General features: G+C 40.4%; 1 protein-coding gene across 2 annotated transcripts in view; it reads left to right on the top strand.

Annotated features, from left to right (window-relative positions):
- LOC127791958 (two pore calcium channel protein 1A) overlaps nucleotides 1-21,673 on the top strand; it is a 145,681-nt gene that overhangs the window by 17,630 nt on the left and 106,378 nt on the right. For both annotated transcript variants that reach the window (XM_052322193.1, XM_052322194.1), the window contains exons 5-7: nucleotides 7,519-7,649; nucleotides 13,945-14,005; nucleotides 14,225-14,391. In XM_052322193.1, the coding sequence (XP_052178153.1) occupies nucleotides 7,519-7,649; nucleotides 13,945-14,005; nucleotides 14,225-14,391 (359 nt within the window). The remainder of the gene's footprint in view (nucleotides 1-7,518; nucleotides 7,650-13,944; nucleotides 14,006-14,224; nucleotides 14,392-21,673) is intronic.

Below are 21,673 nucleotides of genomic sequence, written 5' to 3'. Positions count from 1 at the left end.
ATGTGCGATACTCTCCATTTATCTCTAAATTTTTAAAATTTAGTTTAAATTGCTAGATTAAGGGCGATAAGCAGATTTTTCACAAATAAATTTTATTTATGGGTTTGGGTGTGATTTATAAAAAAATCCCCAAATTTCTCAATGAAAAACACTCTCGAAGAATGGGCTGTTACATTAGAAAACTAGAACTGTTACTAGTGTTGTTAGGGAAAACCAAAATTGAAACAAATTTAATTAAGAGGCGTGATGATGCTTCTTGAAGATATTTGGAGCCTCCTGTTGTGCAAGGGATCCTGCAACTCTTTCTTTGGGATTCAACTTAGCTTGAATTTGATCCCGTTCCCTCAGTTTTTTACCAATCGATGGGAACCATGTACTCTTCAAGCTCAAATCTAAATGCCTAATGCTTTCTTAGCAGTCTTTTTATATTTTCAACATGAATGTTTTAATATTTGAAAGCAAATCTTTTGGACTTATTTATTTATGAATGTCTTTTGGGATGCCTGCATAATTTGTAAATGTCTTGTAACTTTTCTAGTTAATGTATGTTTTCTTGGGCGGCCAAGCCTATTGGGTTTTTAACTCATTAGTTAAACTAATGTACTTAAGACTGGATAAGACTGGATACTGAAGGAAGCATGTGAAATGATATGCAGAAATGGGAGAAAGAAGAGAGGTACAGAGAGATTGGAGGGAAATACTGATTCATATCTATTTAGAAAGAGGTTACAAGTATTTATACTAACCTGCTGTAACTGCTATGTACAAAGCAGCTAAGCTTGGTACAACTACTATATACAACACCTGAGCTACTACAATAATATGGATTCTCAACATCTTTCCAGCAGTTGATGGTCCGATTTTTCACAATAGTATTGGTTCAGAGCTTGTTAACGGTAAGTTTCTTCTGGAAAAGGGAGACCTTGGCAATCAGGAAATTAATCTTATTGGGACCTCACAAAATAAGACTTCTGCCTTCAAATTTAGTAGAAGGATGATAAGGACTATTCGATTTACTAATCAGAGAGGGAAGAGGAAGGCTGATTGTAATAGGTCTTCTCCAAGTCAAGTTAGCTCTACTTTGAAGGTGGGTGGGTAGGCAGAATAGAAACCATCTGAATTATGAAAACCAGTTGCAGGAGATTGGTGGCAGCCCTGTGGAGAACCGGGATGTTACTTTGGATTTAGTGGCTGAGGCTGAGGCAACTTGGTTTATTCGCAAAACTCCGGGACTGTCAGCTAGATGGGTTGACTCCAGTATTCTGAATTTAATTATTGCTTGTGAGCATGCTATTCAAGCAGAAAGGGCTGAGATGGAAAGAGCAGATTCTGAGTTTTAACTTATAAATGATTTTGGTGTGCAGTTTTGGGAGCTGGTTTTCAGAATTGAACTCATGAGTTAGATTACATTACAACAAGATGCTGTTTAAAATTGGTTGGGAGTGAGTTGATGTATGATTGCTTTGGGCAGAATTGTTTTATCATATCACTTCCTGTTTTATGGAGTTTATCTCCTGGTTGGATTTTGTAGGTAATGCTTTATTGAAGTTTGTTTGAGGTCGATCATCATTCCACTTTTCATGGGCAAGTGTGGTGGATCTGGGAGCAATGGGTTTTTGGGATCATGTTCCATTTTTTGAATCTGTTCATATGGCTGCAGTGTTGTGGTGATCTCTGCCTCATGTTTTTGGCAACAATGCAGTGAACTCTGTTTCATACGTGGGAGTGTTAGAACTTTGTGTTGTTGCTTGGTAGTGATTTCAATTGTCACTGGGGGTGGGATTTTAGCATCTCATTCTTTGTTTTGTTCAGGTTTTTGTTATGACCCTAAGGGGTTAACAAGGGCTTAATTGTAATTAGTATTCGGAAGGGGCAAGCTGTAATTAGCCTCTTATTGTAATAACCCATAGCTGTACCAATTAGTTACAGCTATCTCCACTTGCGCCACTTGCTCTTGGTAGTTAGAAGCCATGCAAGGCCTATAAAAGAGATGTAATATCGAGGATGGGATTTTTATGAAATGAAATAGAACATAAATCTTTCCCTCCAAATTTCTCTTCCTTCTTTCCCTCTAAACTCTCCTTCCTATCATTCAAACGTCTTGCTCCCTCCAATCCAAATTCATTCCCTAATTGTATAAGTCTCATATTAGTGACTTATCATTTGGTATCAGAGCCGAAAATCCTCGGCAATTGAAGCGGATCGTACTTGAAGTAGATTTAATGGTGGAAGGCACACGCATGAAGCAGCTGGAGACGCGCTTGGAGGCGCTGGAGTTCGGGATGAATCAAACTCATGAGGTGATTGCACAAGGTCCGGAAGATCAAGTTGCTGCCAGGGAGACGATGCAAACGGAATTGGAGAAGCATCGAGAAACCATTGATCAGTATGGCCAGAGGATTCACAGCATATTCAATATGCTCTCTGCCCTCCCACAATTCAGATTGCCACCCAAATTTCCCCCGCGATCGACAGCTGAGGCCAGCCACAGAATACTTCGATGACTTGACGGATTGATAGAGACGAGCGAGCCGTCAAAGGCGGACACTGGAGCACCGGTAAAAGGTCCGAATTCTTTCACTCCGATGCCTCGTTTAGAGATTCCGTTATTCAACGAATCCAAGCTGAGGTGGTGGATCCGTCGATGTGAGAGGTTCTTCCAGTTATATAATGTGGTCGAAGGACAAAGGATCACCATGGCAGTGGCGTATCTCAATGATACTGCTGACTCATGGTATCAAGGGTGGATGAAGGCGAGAGAGGTGGAAGCAGGATGGAATGAGTTCACGTAGGAACTGTGTCAGATTTGGAGAGAAGAACATGTCCGACGTGATTGGGGAGTTCAAGATGTTAAAACAAACAGGCACAGTGACCGACTATTTGGATAAGTTTGAGGAACTAAGAGCACTCTTGTGGAACGCACAACCATGTTTAACGGAACAATACTTTGTCTCAAACTTTGTGAGTGGTCTCAGAGGAGAATTGCGATCGATGGTGAAGATGATGCTGCCTACGACGGTGAGGCAGGCCGCGGAAAAGGCCCGGCTCCAAGAAGCAACGTTAGAAGCCATATTTGAGAGGGGAAAACCGTGGCTTAGAGGTAATACAAATCCTACCCCACCGCTGGGGATGGGAATAAACTCGAAGGGATTGAATGTGGGGGGGTAGCATTAGGGCTTCCTAAGGCAAATTACAATGGCACAAGAAGTACCACAATGGAACAGAGAAGGCAGCTCGGGCTATGTTACAAATGTGGTGAGAAGTATGGAATAGGACATCAGTGTAAACGATAACGGTTGAAAATGGAAGGCAAGGAAGAGGAAGATGAGGAGGAAGAAGATGAGATCAAGGAGGATGACCTGGAATTGGTGAAAACAACAGAGATCGAAGATGAAGGGGGGGAGATATCCTTCCATGCATTAAAAGGAGAACCCAAGGGGAAGATCATAAAAGTCAAGGGAGAAGCCGGAAGAAGGAAGTTGATGGTTCTCATAGACAGTGGCAGCACACATAGCTTCTTGAGTGAAGCCATTGCCACTTATCTGCAGTGTGAGCTAATGGCCACCACGCCGTTGTCTGTTACGGTGGCCAATGGTAACCGAATGTTCAACCACTACAAATGTGCGGGATTCCAATGGATCATGCAAGGGCAGGAGTTCTCGATGGACCTAAGGGTGCTCGATTTAGGAGGCTGTGATATTATCCTAGGGGTGGATTGGATGAGGATCGTCAGTCCCCTTACATTTGATTTCAATAAGTTGGAAGTGACAATGGAGGTGGAGGGCAAGAAGCTAACACTGGTGGGAAGTCTAGAGGTAGGAGAATGTAGGATCATCACAGGGAAAAAGTTGCAAAAATTGCTCGCAAAAGGGAAGGATCACATCTCATAACTATTCTCCATTCATGCTGTGGAGATGGAGGAGACTAACTGCACGAAACTAAGAGGTAGTGAGGAACAAAAAGAGGAGGCAGAACCACTTCAAGAAGAGGTAAATTCCTTTGACATAATCAATGCACTTTTGATTGAATTTAAGGATTTGTTTGCTGAATCCACTTCCCTTCCTCCTACTCGAACCTTAGACTATGCCATTCCTTTGACACCAAATTCAGAACCCATTAACATCTGACCCTATCGTTATCCTCCCATCTAGAAGTCTGAAATAGAAAAACAAGTCAAGCAAATGCTTTCTTCCTCAATTATACAACCCAACCAATGCCCCTATGCATCACCGGTTCTACTTGTTAAAAAGAAAGACGGCACTTGGCGGTTTCGTGTAGACTACTGCCAACTCAACTCCCTAACCATCAAAAATAAATTCCCTATTCCTATCATAGAAGATTTGATGGATGAATTGCATGGAGCAACTATTTTTTCTAAGTTAGATTTACGATCTGGGTACCACCAGATCATAATGAAGCCTTCTGACACCCATAAAACCGCATTTTGAACCCACCAAGGCCTCTATGAATTCCTTGTTATGCCTTTCAGCCTCACTAATGCTCCAGCTACCTTCCAAGCCTTAATGAACCAATTATTTGCTCCTTACCTCAAAAAATTCATATTAGTATTCTTTGATGATATACTAATATATAGCCCCAGCCTAGAACTTCATCTTTCACACCTACGAACAACATTTCAAATCCTTAAACACAATCAATTGTATGTCAAGAAATCAAAATGCTTGTTTGCTCAAAAGGAGGTGGAATATCTGGGACATGTGATATCAGAAAAAAGAGTAAGTAATGACCTGAAGAAGATCACCGCTATGACAAAATGGCCACAACCTACTAATGTTAAAGAACTGAGGGGATTTCTGGGACTCACGTGTTACTACCGATGATTTGTGTCTCATTATGGAATAATCAGTAAGCCCATGACAGAACTGCTAAAGAAAGATAAGTTTCAGTGGAATCCCAAAGCAAATATGGCCTTTACAGCCCTCAAGGAGGCAATGACAAAGGTTCCCGTATTGGCTCTTCCTAATTTCTCAAAGCCATTTGTGCTAGAGACGGACGCTAGTGACATGGGGGTGGGAGCAGTGCTCATGCAGGAAGGTAGGCCGTTAGCATACCTTAGCCAAGCGCTAGCCCCAAGACATATGGGGCTAAGTGTATATGATATGGAGCTAATAGCCATATTGGTAGCAGTTGACAAATGGAGGCACTACTTGGAGGGAGGCTCTTTCATCATCAAGACCGATCATGACATTTTGAGACACTTAATGCAGCAGAGACTACACACTCAGCTTCAAAGAAAAGGGGTCTCTAAATTGTTGGGATTGGATTATGTAATCCAATACAGATAAGGAAGGGAAAATAAAGTGGCTGACACATTGTCCAGACGGGAAGAAAAGGCCAATTGCAGCGCCATCACCGCCGTTATTCCGGATTGGGTAAAGGAGGTCACAAAAAGCTATGAGCACACCACACATTTGAAGGAACTACAAGAACAATTGGCCGTAAATCCTACTGGAAGCAGAGGATACACAATGGCACAAGGATTGATCCATTACCAAGGCAGAATAGTATTTGGGGAAGACCCGAGACTAAGAAGACGGATTCTGCAATCCTTGCATGACTCTCTCGTGGGGGGCCATTCAGGTATTCAGGTTACCTATCACAGGGTCAAACGCATGTTCTTTTGGACAGGACTCAAGAAAGAAGTAATGGAGTTTGTGCTATCTTGTCCTACTTTCCAAAGATGCAAACATGAGCATGTAGCCTTACCAGGACTCCAACCATTGGCCATTCCAGAACAGGCTTGGGAAGGGGTGTCTATGGACTTTGTTGAAGGACTTCCCCGATCTGAAGGTAAGGACACCATCCTAGTAATTGTGGATGGGCTAACCAAATTCGCTTACTTCGTTAGCCTCACCCACCCATTCACGGCCCAAGAAGTGGCCAAGCAGTTCCTTGATGCGGTGGTGAAGATTCATGGGATTCCAAAATCAATAGTGTCCGATAGGGACAAAATTTTTACAAGCCATTTTTAGCAGGAACTGTTTAAACACCTGGGCGTAGGATTGCATATGTCCACGGCATATCATCCGGAGATGGACGGACAAACGGAGAAGGTGAACCAATGCTTGGAATCCTACCTACGTTGCATATGTTTTGCTAAGCCTAAGAGTTGGGGCAGATGGCTCTCCATGGCACAATGGTGGTACAATTCCAGCTACCACAATGCCATCAAAAAGTCTCCCTTTGAGGCACTATTTGGATACCCAGCTCCAACATTGCCCGCTCTAATGAATGCTCCCACAACAGTGCCAACCGTGGGCGAATATTTGCAGCAAAGGCAAATGGTAACTCAGCTATTGAAGAAGGAACTCACTACTGCTCAAAATCGGATGAAACAAGTGGCAAACAGGAGAAGAAGTGACCGGGGCTTCAATGTGGGTGATAAGGTTTATTTGAAAGTCAAGAGGTTCCTCCAACACTCCTTCTCCTCAACCCCCGCCTCTAAATTGAGTCCCAAGTACTTCGGACCATTCACTGTGCTTGCTAAAGTGGGCAAGGTAGCTTATAAACTGCAACTTTCGGAAGGAACAACCACCCACCCGGTGTTCCATGTGTCGCTACTGAAGAAAGCAATAGAACCAAGGGCAACAACTAGCTCCCAGCTTTAGCCAGTGGATGAAGACATGGAGGTCACTGCAGAACCCCAAGCTATTGTAGACCGACGAATCACCTACAGGGATACTATCCCACTAACGGAAGTGCTGGTCCAATGGAACCACTTGCACCCAGATAATGCAACCTGGGAGTACCTACCCGATTTGCTGAAGCAACACCCTCGAGCAACCCAACTACTGTCCTTTCTTGGGGACAAGAAAGATCTCAAGGGCAAGGGGGGGGGGGGGGGGGATGTTATGACCCTAAGGGGTTAACAAGGGCTTAGTTGTAATTAGTATTCGGAAGGGGCAAGCTGTAATTAGCCTCTTATTGTAACAACCCATAGCTGTACCAATTAGTTACAGCTATCTCCACTTGCGCCTGGCAATTAGAAGCCATGCAAGGCCTATAAAAGAGATGTAATACTGAGGATGGGATTTTTATGAAATGAAATAGAACATAAATCTTTCCCTCCAAATTTCTCTTCCTTCTTTCCCTCTAAACTCTCCTTCCTATCATTCAAACGTCTTTCTCCCTCCAATCCAAATTCATTCCCTAATTGTATAAGTCTCATATCAGCGACTTATCAGTTTTCTTGGGGTTTGTTCAACTTGTGTAGGGATGCTTCTAGTGGCCATGATTTTATGCATTAATATAATATAATCAAACCTTCTTTTTTAAAAAAAAACAATGCTCTGCTATATATAAATGATAGTAATTCAAAATGACTTATTTTAATTTCATTTTGTTTGTAAATCTGCATGACACATTCCCTTTCCTGCTTGTATATTGTTTTAATTTCTCAATTAGACTGACTTTCTGGGTTCTTCTCAATATAGATCTTTTTGCACATATATAACCTTTTCATTTTGGCCTCTTACTAATTGTCTTCCATTCTTTCAGGTTGCTTTCTTGATAATCTTGGTTGTGGATTTATTAGTCTATGTTCTGTATTTATCTCCAGTAGCCTTCTATTCTCTTCCATTCAGGATCGCCCCTTACATTCGGGTTGTATTTTTCATGCTGAATATCAGGTATGGCTTGAGAGAAGCACATTATTTTCATTAGTTCTGAAGTCATCTCTACATTTTTGTGTTTCAATCTTCTATATTGAGTGGTGAATAGGAATAGATAATCTGATTCTATTTGTCTTTTAAATTGTGTCACAACTTGTTCAAACTATTATCTACCCAGCATATTCACTTACTGAGCTGCCCTAGACAGTTTTCTCATTCTATTTGTCATTAGAAACTCCATATTTTGATGAGACTGATACTAAAATTAAATGGGGAAAAGGAAAAAAAAGAAAGAAGAGGAAGCCTCCATTTCAGAAAGAATGTTATCTTTTTTATTTTTAATTATCTCACTATATTCAATTCTAAATTCAGCTAATTAATTGGTAAAGTATTCTAGAACAACAGCAGCAACATCACAAGCCTTAATCCCACTAGGAGGTGTTGGCTACATGAATTCAGTTCTCCAATTATCTCTATTCATGTGAAGGTATTTACCATTTGGAAGCCAAAAAACAATTTCATTTCTCGTGTCCTAAATTCCCTCGACATGAATTAAGTATTTCCCAACCCCTCACTGAAGGTATTGTTAGAATTGAATAACACTGTTAAAATAAACCAGTCATTCCTTAATGCTTTAGTATACGCCATTCCTTTTGCTAAACCATTATCTGATATTTATACAATGTTGTGAAGGTGGCATGTGGTTTGATAAACTTTGAGACTATTAGAACTACTTAATTAAATATTTTTGGTTTAAATTTTTCCATTCCCATTGTTAGAATTATTAGTATATATTATAATTATTATGTGTGTGTTTTATTTTGTAATTAGATTAAGCCCATAGGTTTAAGGCCCATTATACTAATTATAAATAACAAGCTAAGAGAGGCTAGTCTCTTAGGTTTTTTCTCTCCTAATTATTTTCTCACTTGGTATCAGAGCCACCGGTGAGACAAAAAAACCCTAGCCGTCGCCGTGTATTGTTTTTCAGCTATTTTTAAACCTAACTGTCACTGCCTATACCGAAACCCCACTGTCTGGCCACCACCTCACCACACCGCCACCACCCTCGAGTTCGCCGCCTCCAGATCGGCCGACTGCCGAAGAATCGCCGCCACCGGAGAAGCCACGCGCTGCCTCCGCCTCCACCTCCACGCGCCAACGTGTGAAAGCGCATCCGCCGGTCTTCTTTTTCCGGATTTTCCAGATTTGACCGCCGCCGACCCCTAAAGCTATTTCTGGTGTCAAAGTCCTCGTCATGTCTGGCTTCAATGACGCTGTTTCTGCTGGTGCTACTCCCCTTTCGGTTTCTGCCATTGCCCCTATTCTCTCAATCCTTTGCTGTCTCCAATCTTGGGACAACCAATATTACCACTATCAAGTTGATAGGCTCTGCCAATTATCTCTCATGGGTAGCCTTTGTCAAAATGTGGTTCAAAGGGCAAGGCCAAGCGGATCATCTTACCACGAAGGCTGAAAATGTGCCAGAAGCTAATGGGGCGAGATGGGAACAAGTTGATGCCCATTTATGTAACATTCTATGGCAGTCTATTGATCCATCCATCATGCAGCTCTTTCGCCCATTTGAAACTTGTGTTAATGTGTGGAAGGAAGCTGAAGAGTGTTATACAAACGACATCCAACGTTTGTACACTATGGTCTCTAATATCAAGAATCTCAAGCAGGAGTCGTCCATGGAATCTTGTCTAGGGCAGGTGCGGGCTCTCATGCAAGAATTTGATGCTCTTCTTCCTCTTACTACGACACGCATTGAACAGATTGCTCAACGAGAGAAGTTTTTTATGGTTATTGCTCTCTCCGGTCTGAAACCAGAGTTTGACGCCATCAGACATCAGATCTTGACCAGCTACGCTAACCCTACCATGAATGACTCTTTCAAAAGGTTGTTGAATATGACAGGTGCACATGGTATGTCTTCTTCGTCTCATGTTATTCCTCTAGCCAAATCTTCATCTTGTATCTCAGGCTTCCACCGTTGGAGGAAATAGAGGACGTAATAATAATCGCTCACATCCATAGTGCTCCACATCTTGAGGACAAATGCTGGAAGAAACATGGTCGGCTAGTTGCTCCACTTGCATCATCTACCAGTGCAACTAATGTATTTCAGAGTGATCCTAGTCTTACTCAATCTCCACCAGGTTCGCATTATGTACCTATGTCTGCAGTTGAGTATGATGCTTCCTGAAGTTCCAGGCCACCCAGCTGTCTCATCCTGGTAATCCCGTTGCTTGTGTTGCTCAAGGCTCATCTATTAGTCCTTGGATTATAGATTCTGGCGCTACTGACCATATGTGTGGTAATGAACTTTTTTTCTCCTCACTTACCTATTCTGATACTTTACCTACTCTTACCTTGACTGATGGTACCAAAATTGCAGTTAAAGGGATAGGCCAAATCACACCCACCTCTTCTTTCTCCTTAAATTCTGTTTTATATGTTCTTGATAGGGCTTTTAATTTGATTTCAGTTAGTCAACTCACCAAAACCCTTAACTGTTCTGTTCTCTTTACTCCTACCTCTGTTTGTGTTCAGGACCAGGGTACGGGGCGGACGATTGGCGTCGGGCATGAGTCACAGGGTCACTATCATCTTGCTGTGCTTAGTTCACCGATAGCTTGCACTAGTGTCGCTTCCCCAGATCTTCTCCATTATCGTCTCGGTCATCCCAGCCTCTCCAAATTGAAGAAATTAGTTCCTAGTTTGTCGTCATTGTCCATATTTAATTGTGAGTCGTGTTAGCGTGGTAAACATGCTCGTCATTCTTTTTCTCGTCGGGCCAATAATAGGGATGAGGCTCCCTTTTCCCTTGTGCACACTGATGTATGGGGGCCTAGTCGCGTCCATTCTACTCTTGGTTTTTCGTATTTCGTTACTTTCATTGATGATTTTTCCCGTTACACTTGGTTGTTTCTTATGAAGAGTCGGTTCGAGTTGTTTTCTATTTTTTAGACATTTAATGCTGAAATAAAAACACAGTTTGGAGTTTCTATACGTGCCTTACGTAGTGATAATGCCCCTGAGTATTTTTCTTCTCCATTTACTACCTTTATGACTTCTAATGGCATCTTGCATCAATCCTCTTGTTCTTACGCACCTCAACAAAATGGTGTTGCTGAGCGTAAGAATTGCCATCTTATTGAAACTGCACAGACGCTCCTTTTACATGCCAATCTTCCCACCAAATCTTGGGGTGATGCTGTTTTAACTGCATGTTATCTCATCAATCGCATGCCATCCTCAACGTTACAGGAGCAAATTCCTCATTCCCCTTTGTTCCCTACACAGCCACTTTATTTTGTTCCTCTTTGTGTTTTTGGATGTATCTATTTTGTGCGTTCTTTTTCACCTGGACAGAATAAGCTCGCTGCAAAATCTCTCAAGTGTATCTTCCTTGGCTATTCTCGATTGCAAAAAGGCTATAAGTGTTTCTCTCCTGAGCTGAATCGCTATTTTTTGTCTGCTGATGTCACATTCTTTGAACATCAGTCTTTTTTTTCAGTTGCTCAACCTGATTCACAAAGTCTTCACCAAGTTTTGCTTGTTCCTTTTTCTTTTCTTCCGTTGTCCTCCTTGGATCCGTCTGTCTCCTCTGTGGCACCTACACTACCATTTTCCGGTCCACCTACCATGGCTCCTCCACATCTTACATATCACCGTCGTCCTCATCCCACTACCGGCGCTAGCATTCCTCCAGCCCAAGACTCTCCTGACTTGCTCTCTCCGTCTATTGTCCCTCCTACCCCGGATCTTGAGGCCGACAATCTCCTTGTTGCTCTTCGCAAAGGTACACGGTCTACTCATAATCCCATCTTATTTATAACTTTTTATGCTATGACCGTTTATCTCCTTATAGTGCTTTTGTTTCGAGTCTTACCTTTGTTTCTATTCCCAAAACCATAAGTGAAGCTCTATCCCATCCTGGTTGGCACCAGGCTATGTTAGAAGAGATTGACACCTTACATTCAAATGGTACTTGGGATTTGGTGTCTTTACCACCAGGAAAGACTCCCGTTGGTTGTTGTTGGGTATTCACACCCAAGGTGAGTCCTGATGACCAGGTGGAATGTCTTAAGGACCCCTTTGGTTGCTAAAGGCTTTACACAGATCTATGGGCTGGATTACAGCGATACTTTCTCTCCTATTGTGAAAATAGCCTCTGTTTGCCTCTTTCTCTCCTTGGTTGCTACGCATCATTGGCCACTCTATTAGCTTGATATTAAAAATGTCTTTCTTCATGGTGATTTGCAAGAAGAGATATGTATGGAGCAACCATCTGGTTTTGTTGCTCAGGGGGAGTCCAATGTAGTCTGCAAACTCATGAAGTCTCTCTATGGTCTGAAACAATCTCCATGGGCGTGGTTTGGCAAGTTTAACACTGTGGTTCAAGCCTTTGGTCTCACTCGAAGTGAGGCTGATCATTCGGTTTTCTATCGCCATTCATCTTCCTTATGTATCTACCTTGTGGTTTATGTAGATGACATTGTTATCACAGGGAGTGATCAGGTTGGAATACAGAAGCTTAAGGAACATCTTCATCAACACTTTTAGACCAAAGACTTAGGCCGACTTCGGTATTTATTGGGTGTTGAAGTTGCTCAATCGGGAGATGGTTTCTCAATTTCTCAGAGGAAGTATGCACTGGACATCTTAGAAGAAACTGGTATGGTGAATTGCAAACTAGTTGACACCCCAATGGATCCGAATGTCCGACTCTTGCCGGGACAGGGGGAGCTTTATTCAAATCCTGGAAGGTATAGAAGACTGGTAGGCAAGTTGAACTATCTCACAGTCACTCGTCCTGACATTGCTTTTGCTGTGAGTGTAGTTAGCCAGTTCCTTAGTTCACCATGTGATTCTCACTGGGATGTTGTTATCCGGGTTTTGAGATATATCAAAAGAGCGCCAGGTAAAGGGCTACTCTATGAGGATAAGGGTCACACATATATTTGTTGTTATGCAAATGCAGATTGGGTAGGATCTCCTTCTGATCATCAGTCAACTTTTGAGTATTGTGTTCTTATGGGAGGAAATCTGGTTTTTTGGAAAAGTAAGAAATAGAATATAGTAGCTAGATCTAGTGCAGAGGTAGAGTATCGGGCTATGGCTAATGCAACTTGTGAGCTCATTTAGCTTAAACAATTCCTACAGGAACTCAAGTTTTGTGAAGTGTCTCCTATGAAGCTTATTTGTGATAATCAGGTTGCCTTACACATTGTTTCCAATCCAGTGTTCCATGAGCGGACTAAGCATATTGAAATCGACTGTCATTTTGTTAGAGAAAAACCGGTTGAAGGTGTTATTGTTACAGAGTTTGTTAACTCTAATGATCAACTTACAGATTTCTTCACTAAGTTTCTAAAGGGTGCTCGAGTGGAATATATTTGTAACAAGTTTGGTGCATATGATATCTATGCTCCAACATCATATGCACCAAACTTAGGGAGAGTGTTAGAATTATTAGTATATATTATAATTATTATATGTGTGTTTTATTTTGTAATTAGGTTAAGCCCATAGGTTTAAGGCCCATTATACTAATTATAAATAACAAGCTAAGAGAGGCTAGTCTCTTAGGTTTTTACTCTCCTAAATATTTTCTCACACCCATCCTTGTTATTCCTTGTGTGAGTGAGGGTTATTGCCTATTGGTGGAACTTTTGACATGTTCTTAACTTGCATGGGAGGGGGGCTGAACCAAATTATGTGCTGGTGTTTCACTCTGAAATTATTCTTTTCTTTTTTCTTTTTATGGTTTTTAATGAAGAGAGTGAATTTGATGTAGATTTAGTATTGCTTGTGTAAGGAACATGTATATCAATGTAGAAAAGGAGGTTATTATCAGTATGGTTGTGACGATGATTCAATTTGTTTGATGCTCAGATTTTGGTCTGAAAAATTTCTTTGAAACATGAAATAGAGTTTGTGATTACATAGTGCCTGCTTGACAAAGGTATCCATTTCTTGTTTTTAGTTTTCGTTTTTATTTTTTTTTTTGTGTGTTTATTGGCCAAAATTATGTGTTGCTTTAATTTTCTTGAAAGAAAAATGTGAAAGAAAGAAGAGATAAGTTGCAACAAAATATGACGACTTTTATCTACTTTATTTTCCATTTGGCATGTGATCATAAACATTGCCTTTGGTCCAGATCGTGATTTAAAAGTCAGATACTTGCCAGTTGGAGTCATAATATAACATTACAATTTCTGCAGCTAATTGTTGGAGTTTATATAAGTGTGCTGCATTGCAGTCTGATCTTTGACTCTCTTTCCCTTGTTTTTAATGACTGTAGGGAATTACGGGAGAGCGTCCTCATCCTCGCTGGAATGCTTAGCACATACTTAAATGTCTTGGTCTGTATTTCATTGGATCATGTTTGTATTCACTTTTTGTGATGTATTTCAATCTGAAAAGTGCATGGGCAGCTGGAATATTTGAACCATCTTCCATAGATTACTGGAAGAATGTGATTTTGTTTATGTTCTCATTTATGACAATTCATGGTTAAGCAGTACTAGTTAGATTACATGGCATCTACCATTTCTGCTCAGTGTTGTCTGAATTTAGTGCAGGCTCTTGGGCTTTTATTTCTTCTATTCGCCAGTTGGGTAGCATATGTCATGTTTGAGGATACTGAACAGGGCAAGACAGTTTTTACTTCTTTCGGCACCACATTGTATCAAATGTTTGTTTTGTTCACGACATCGAACAATCCTGACGTCTGGATACCCGCATATAAGTAAGTTTGATTTTTAGTTACTTTTAAGGACTCTGATTTATTATTTAGATTTATACTTATTTGTTTCCAGTTGCTTTTGTAGCTAGAGATTTATTATTAGAGATGAGATATGCATTTGATTTCTGGAATTATACATGGACATTGCTTGAGCTGTTGTTTTCATTTTACTTTGTTTGTACCTCAAGTGTTTTATTTCTTTGTTAAAGTTTCCATGTGTTTCATAGGAGGAGAGCTCTAGAGAAACAAAAGATTCCGAGACTAAGCTTTACATGTTCTTTCTCTGAGCCATTTTTCTGTTGAGGCTATTCCTGAAGATGCTTGAGATCTGCAGAGAAACACCTCCACATTGTAAGATGAAGAAATAATTGGTAAAGGTTCAAGGGGCATGTTAGGCTGTGTTAGAATCTAAGCACAAGGCACAAAAGATAAGAGTAGGACTTAATGAAGTGCTTGCGCATGTGCGCTCACACACTATTGTCAAGTTCGTGGGGTGTATGTACTTTTGTGAGGAAGCATTATAGCAGATCATTTTCCCAGGAGTTGGTTAGCAGTTTGTTCCAATTGGTATTTTTGAGCTCCTACTTGCACATTGCAACTGAATGATTGATTAGCTGTATAAAAAGCTAATCCAGATTGCATTGGGGACATCATAAATAACTGTGAGGAAATAATTAGGAGAGAAAAAACCTAGTTTGTTATTTATAATAAGCATAATAGGCCTTAAACCTATGGGTTTAATCTAATTACAAAATAAAACACACATATAATAATTATAATATATACTAATAATTCTAACACTCTCCCTCAAGCTGGAGCATAGATATCATATGCACCAAACTTGTTACAAATATATTCCACTCGAGCACCCTTTAGAGACTTGGTGAAGACATTTGCAAGTTGATTATTAGAGTTAACAAACTTTTTGACAATAACACATTCAACCAGTTTTTCTCTAACAAAGTGACAATCGATTTCAATATGCTTAGTCCGCTCATGGAACACTGGATTGGAAGCAATGTGTAAGGCAGCCTGATTATCACAAATAAGCTTCATAACAGACACTTCACAAAACTTGAGTTCCTGCAAGAGTTGTTTAAGCCAGATAAGCTCACAAGTTGCATTAGCCATAGCCCGATGCTTTGCCTTTGCACTAGATCTAGCTATTACATTATGTTTCTTATTTTCTTACTTTTTCAAGAAACCAGATTTTCTTCCACAAGAACACAATACCCAGAAGTTGACCGACGATCAGAAGGAGATCCTGCCTAATCTGCATCTGCATAACAACAAATATCTATGTGACCCTTATCCTCATAGAGTAGCCCTTTACCTGACGCTCTTTTGATATATCTCAGAATCCGGATAACAGCATCCCAGTGAGAATCACATGGTGAACAGAGGAACTGGCTAACTACACTTACAACAAAAACAATGTCAGGACGAGTGACTGTGATATAGTTTAACTTGCCTACTAGTCTCCTATACCTTCCAGGATCTGAATAAAGCTCCCCCTGTCCCGGCAAGAATCAGACATTCGGATCTGTTGGGGGTGTCAACTGGTTTGCAATTCACCATACTAGTTTTTTCTAAGATGTTAAGTGCATACTTCCTCTGAGAGATACCATCTCCTGATTGAGCAACGTCAATACCCAAGAAATACCGAAGTCGGCCTAGGTCTTTGGTCTGAAAATGTTGATGTAGATGTTCCTTCAATTTCTTTATTCCAACCTGATCACTTCCTATAATAACAATGTCATCTACATAAACCATGAAACAAGAGTTTCACAGTCGAAATAACAAGAAAAGCAAGAGATGAAAAATACCTCGAGAGATTTTATTCAAAACAGAATGAACAACAATAATCTTGAGACCGAATTGATCCTTATATACAAGAAGTTAATGAAGCGCTGCCTAACCGCCTAACTAACCACTACAACAATTATAACAAACAATCAGTTGCAACTAAGAGTACAAATATAGCCTACTACCGACAGCTTATATCCTTCACATTCCCCCTCAAATCAAGCTCCATAGATGATGATAAAATGGATTCCTATCCCTGGATAATCCTTTTGTAAAAATATCAGTCACTTGATGCAGTGTAGGCATATACCGAATATCAACATCTCCATTTTCAACCTTTTCTCTCACAAAATGCACATCAATCTCAATGTGCTTTGTTCTAGAATGAAAAATAGGGTTCTCAACCATACTTTTGGCTGCTAAATTGTCACACCAAAGAACTGGAGTTTGAGTGCAAGAATAGCCTAACTCGGATAACAGTGACTTTAACCACAAAATCTCAATTACACCTTGAGCAACTGCCCTATATTTTGCTTCACCCACTGATTTGGAAACTATTGACTGTTTTTTGGGACCCCAAATTAACAAATTGCAGCTAAAGAATACACATAGTCCACTGGTTGATCTTTTAGTCACTTTACACCCTGCATGATCAGCATCGGTGTATACAGTTAAGGACATTTTCATAGGAGATGGAGAAAACACGAGACCAAGATTAACAGTCCCTTTAAGATACCGCAACAATCTTTTATAGGCCAACCAATGTTGTTGCCTCGAAGAAGAGAGAAACTGACTTAACTTGTTGACTATAAAGGTTATATCAGGCCGGGTGTAGGTTAGGTATTGAAGAGAACCAACAATAGTTCTGTAGAATGATGGATCCGAAAACACCTCACCCTCATCTGTCAAAAGATATACCCGAAGTCATAGGTGTGCTACACGGTTTACAGTCTTGCATTGAAGCATTTTTTAATAAATCCAAGGTGTATTTCGACTGTGTAAGATATATACCAGTGGAATTTCGATATGCTTCAAAACCTAGGAAATAATTAACTGAGCCTAGAGTTTGAGAGCAAAATGTGTGTCCAAATCATGTATGCACCCTTGTAAGGCCAAAGAATCTGAACCAGTTATAAGAATATCATCCACATACACCAAGACAAATAACACATACTTAGAGTTTCTCTTAATGAAAAGTGAAAAGTGAAGCATCAAAAATTGCCATCTTGAAACCCCAATCTTGTAAGGCTGACTTCAACTTTGTGTACCAAGCTCTAGGAGCCTGTTTAAGTCCATAAAGAGACTTTTTCAATCTTCAAACATGTGTGGGAAAATCTGGATCAACAAATCCTTCCGGTTGAGTCATAAAAGCTGCTTCATTTAGATCACCATTTAAGAAAGCATTATTTACATCAACTTGTTGAATGTCCCAACGAAAGGAGACAACTAAGGAGCAAAATCCTGATAGTAGGAGCCTTTATAACAGGACTAAAAGTCTCAGCAAAGTCAATTCTAGGGTTTTGAAGAAAACCCTTAGCTACTAGCCTAGTCTTGTGCTTAGGAATGGAGCCATCAAGATTATATTTAACTCGAAATACCCACTTGCAGTCAATCAAGTTTATCTCAGATGAAAAGGGAACTAACTCCCATGTTTTTTTTTTCTTTGGAGTGCTGTATACTCATCATTCATAGCACCAACCCATTTAGAGTCTAAGAAAGCCTCTTGAACTGAATTGGGTTCAACAGAACTTACTAATGCATGAGGTGAAGAAACAACCAGATGTTTAGACTTAGATCTGGTAATCATAGGATGAATTGAAGAGGCATGAACGATTTTTGAACTAGATGATCGTGGCAAAGGAGGCAACTGATTTGTATAGTTAGGTGTTGAACAATCTACAGTTATATTTTGAGAAGAATCAACAGGTAAAGAATCATTAGGAGTTGGAACATGAGACTGTGCTACTCGAGAGTTGGAAGAACAGCTAGGAAAGGATTGAATAGAACGAAGAACAAAAGTAGACTGACCAAAGGAACTTATCTGAGGGGAGTAGCCTTTAGGTAGTTCAAGATCCTCCTCATAATATGCATGTGTTCCTTAGTGGGCCTGTGCATGAATTGACTTACTAGGCTGACAGCAAATGCTATGTCAGGGTTAGTGTGAGAGAGGTATATCAACCTCTCCACTAACTATTGAAATCTTCCCTTACCTCCTCTCTGGTAGGATTCTCCTGCAACTTGGTGTTAGGATCCATTGGTGTGTCAGTACCTTTTCCCCCTATCATACCCGTTTCAACTAGAAAATCAAGTACATACTTATGTTGAAACAAGAAAATCCCTGCCTTAGAGTATGTCACGTTAATTTCCAAAAAATATCTCAGCACACTAAGGTCCTTAATTTCAAATTCCTTGGCTAAATTCTGCTTGAGTAGTTGTTGTTCTTCTTCACTATTCCCTATCACCACAATATCATCAACATAAACGAGTAAGGCTATTACCTTCTCTCCCAAGTGCTTGATAAAAAGAGTATGATCCCCTTTACTTTGATGGTACCCCATAGGTTTCATAGCCTTAGAGAATCGGGCAAACCAGGCTCGTGGGGACTGCTTGATCCAATACAAAGCCTTCTTAAGCTTGCAGATTTTTCCTGCTCCTTGTTGAAATCTCGGAGGTAACTCCATGAAGATCTCATCCTCTAAATCTCCATGTAAGAAGGCATTTTTGACATCTAGTTGCTGTAGCTTCCACCCAAAAGTAGCTGCTAGAGAGATAAGGAAGTGGATTGTGGTCATCTTTGCCATGAGGGCAAAGGTCTCAAGGTAGTCTATGCCACAGGACTGAGTAGCCCTTGGCCACCAGCCGTGCTTTGTACCTCTCTAGGGTTCCATGAGAGCAAAGGTCTCAAGGTAGTCTATGCCACAGGACTGAGTAGCCCTTGGCCACCAGCTGTGCCTTGTACCTCTCTAGGGTTCCATCGACCTTGTATTTTAGATTGAAGATCCACCTGCAACCCACTGGTTTGACCCCCTTGGCTCTAGGCACTAATTCCCACGCCTGGTTCTTATTTGGGGCCCTCATCTCCTTTAATATAGCCTCCTTCCATGTTAGATCTTTTAGAGCCTCCTCCATGGATTTTGGAATCACAATAGCATCCAAAGATGTGAGAAAACTTTTATGGCTTTGGGAAAGGCGATGATATGATAAATAATTGGCTAGTGGATGTTTGGTACAGGTTCTGACCCTTTTCCTTACAGCAATAGGCAGGTCCAGATCAGTAGGTTCAGGGTTAGACAATGCTGGAATGGAATCTACTTGAGGTGTCAATTCCAGACCAGGGTTAGGAGCTGATGATGATGCTGGCTGAGGAGCCTCACTAGGCTGTCTTCTTTTAAATCTCATCGGGGATGGTAGCTTTTGGTCTGCTTGTTCATTGCAGTTTACATTTTGATGAGAAGAATTAGGGAAAGAGATATGCTAAGGAGAAGGAACATAAATGAGGTTAGGAATTGTATCAGTGCCATCAAGTTTGCCATCAAGTTTACTGGAGCTTGATGTTGCTGATTCTAGGTTAGGAAAGAAATGCCTAGGGTGTTAATCCTCATCTCCTATAGTCTCCCCCTGAGGTCTAGCTTGAGGAGAACCAAAAAATGGCTGAGACTCAATAAAGGTGACATATTTGGAGACATAGAACTTGCACAAGGTAGAGTTGTAACATTTATAGTTTTTTGGATAGGAAAGTACCCAAGGAAGACACATTTATGAGCTCTAGGATCAAGTTTGTCCTGGTTAGCTTTAGGAATGTGAACAAAACACACACACCTAAACACTTTAAGAGGTAGAGGAGAATGCAAACTCAGATCTGGGAAGAAAGAAGCTAGACATTGGAAAGGAGTTTGGTTATTAAGGACCCTAGATGGAACCCTATTAATCACATATGTTGCTGTCAAAACAGCTTCCCCCCAAAAATGTTTGGGGACATGGTGATGGTGAAGAAGAGTTTGTGCCATATTGAGGAGATGTCTCATCTTTCACTCAGCTACTCTATTTTGTTGTGGAGTATCTATGCAGGAAGATTCATGGACTATCCCCTCTTGCTGGAAAAATTGATACAAGTGATTGTTGAAATAATCTCTTGCATTATCAGTCCTAAATTTTTGGATGGGGGTGCCAAATTGAGTGGATATCATTTTGCAAAAATAGGACAAAACAGTCCAAAATGGCAGCCTTATCTTTTAGCAAAAAAATTCAACACATGCGGGTGCAATCATCTATAAAAGAAATAAACCATTTTTCCCCAAAATAGTTTGATATCATGGATGGTCCCCAAACATTAGAATGGATTAAATAAAATGGTTTCGATGAAAGTTTATTGCTAATCGGATAGGACACTCTATGGTGTTTAGCCATTCCACACACATCACATTGAAAATTATTAGGATCTAGGTTCTTGAACAAGCAGGAAACATGCTTTTTAGCAAAACAGAGGGAGGATGACCTAATCTAAAATGATGGAACCAAATGGTGGAAGGATCCAAAGCTGATTGGGACGAACAAGCTATCCTTAGCTGTCTCCTTTTAGGAAAATCACTCTCCCCTTATGAGACATACAATCCATTTTGTTCCTTACCCACACCAATCATCTTCCCCGTGTTCATGGCCTGAAATTTACACATATGTGGAGAGAAGATAGCATTGCAGTGTAAGTATTTAGTACATTGATGAATGGAAATAAGATTGGTAGCCAAATTAGGTACATGAAGTACCTGGTTAATAGATAAACAAGGGCTAAGGTTGACCTTGCCTTGTTCGGTGATGAGAACAGAAGTTCCATTAGCAATAGTAATCTATTTGCTGGTTTCAAGAGGCTCATATGTTTTAAAAACATGAAGGTTAGGGGTCATGTGACCAGTGGCTCCTGAATCAAGGATCTACATGTTATTCCTATCAGTTTTGGAGGCTGAAAAAGAACCAAAGTTTAGGGATTTACCTTGCTGTGCAAGAGAACAGGATGCTGCTCCATCCTGGATAGTCCTTAAGAATGATTTCAGTTTGTTAACCTCCTCTACATTTAATTGACTAAGATCAGTTCTAGATGCTTTTCCCTTATCAGTTACCTCCTCCTTGTTGGAGAGGTAGGCCTGGTGCTTCATGTTACTGAACCCTCTTACCTTATTCAAAATGTTGGAAGATTAGATCCCACAATCTATGGGATTATAATCAATCCCAATTATCCCACAATTTATGGGATTATAATCAATCTCAATTATTGGGATTGATTCTTTGTAAATTAGTAATTGCTGTAAATAGGATCAATTGTTGTAATTGGGATTTCTTCCTTTTTTGTTCCTTAGTTATAGGGATTTGATTGATTTATTTTTCCTATATATATTGTAATTAGTCCCAGTGAAGAAATCAGGGAAATATATTCAGTTTTCTACAATTGTTTATGGTATCAGAGCTGTGAAGTATTTCCTTTCTT

This window comes from Diospyros lotus, chromosome 15, assembly GCF_014633365.1.
Source record: "Diospyros lotus cultivar Yz01 chromosome 15, ASM1463336v1, whole genome shotgun sequence".
NCBI lineage: Eukaryota > Viridiplantae > Streptophyta > Magnoliopsida > Ericales > Ebenaceae > Diospyros > Diospyros lotus.
This window is presented reverse-complemented; position numbering and strand designations above follow the sequence as displayed.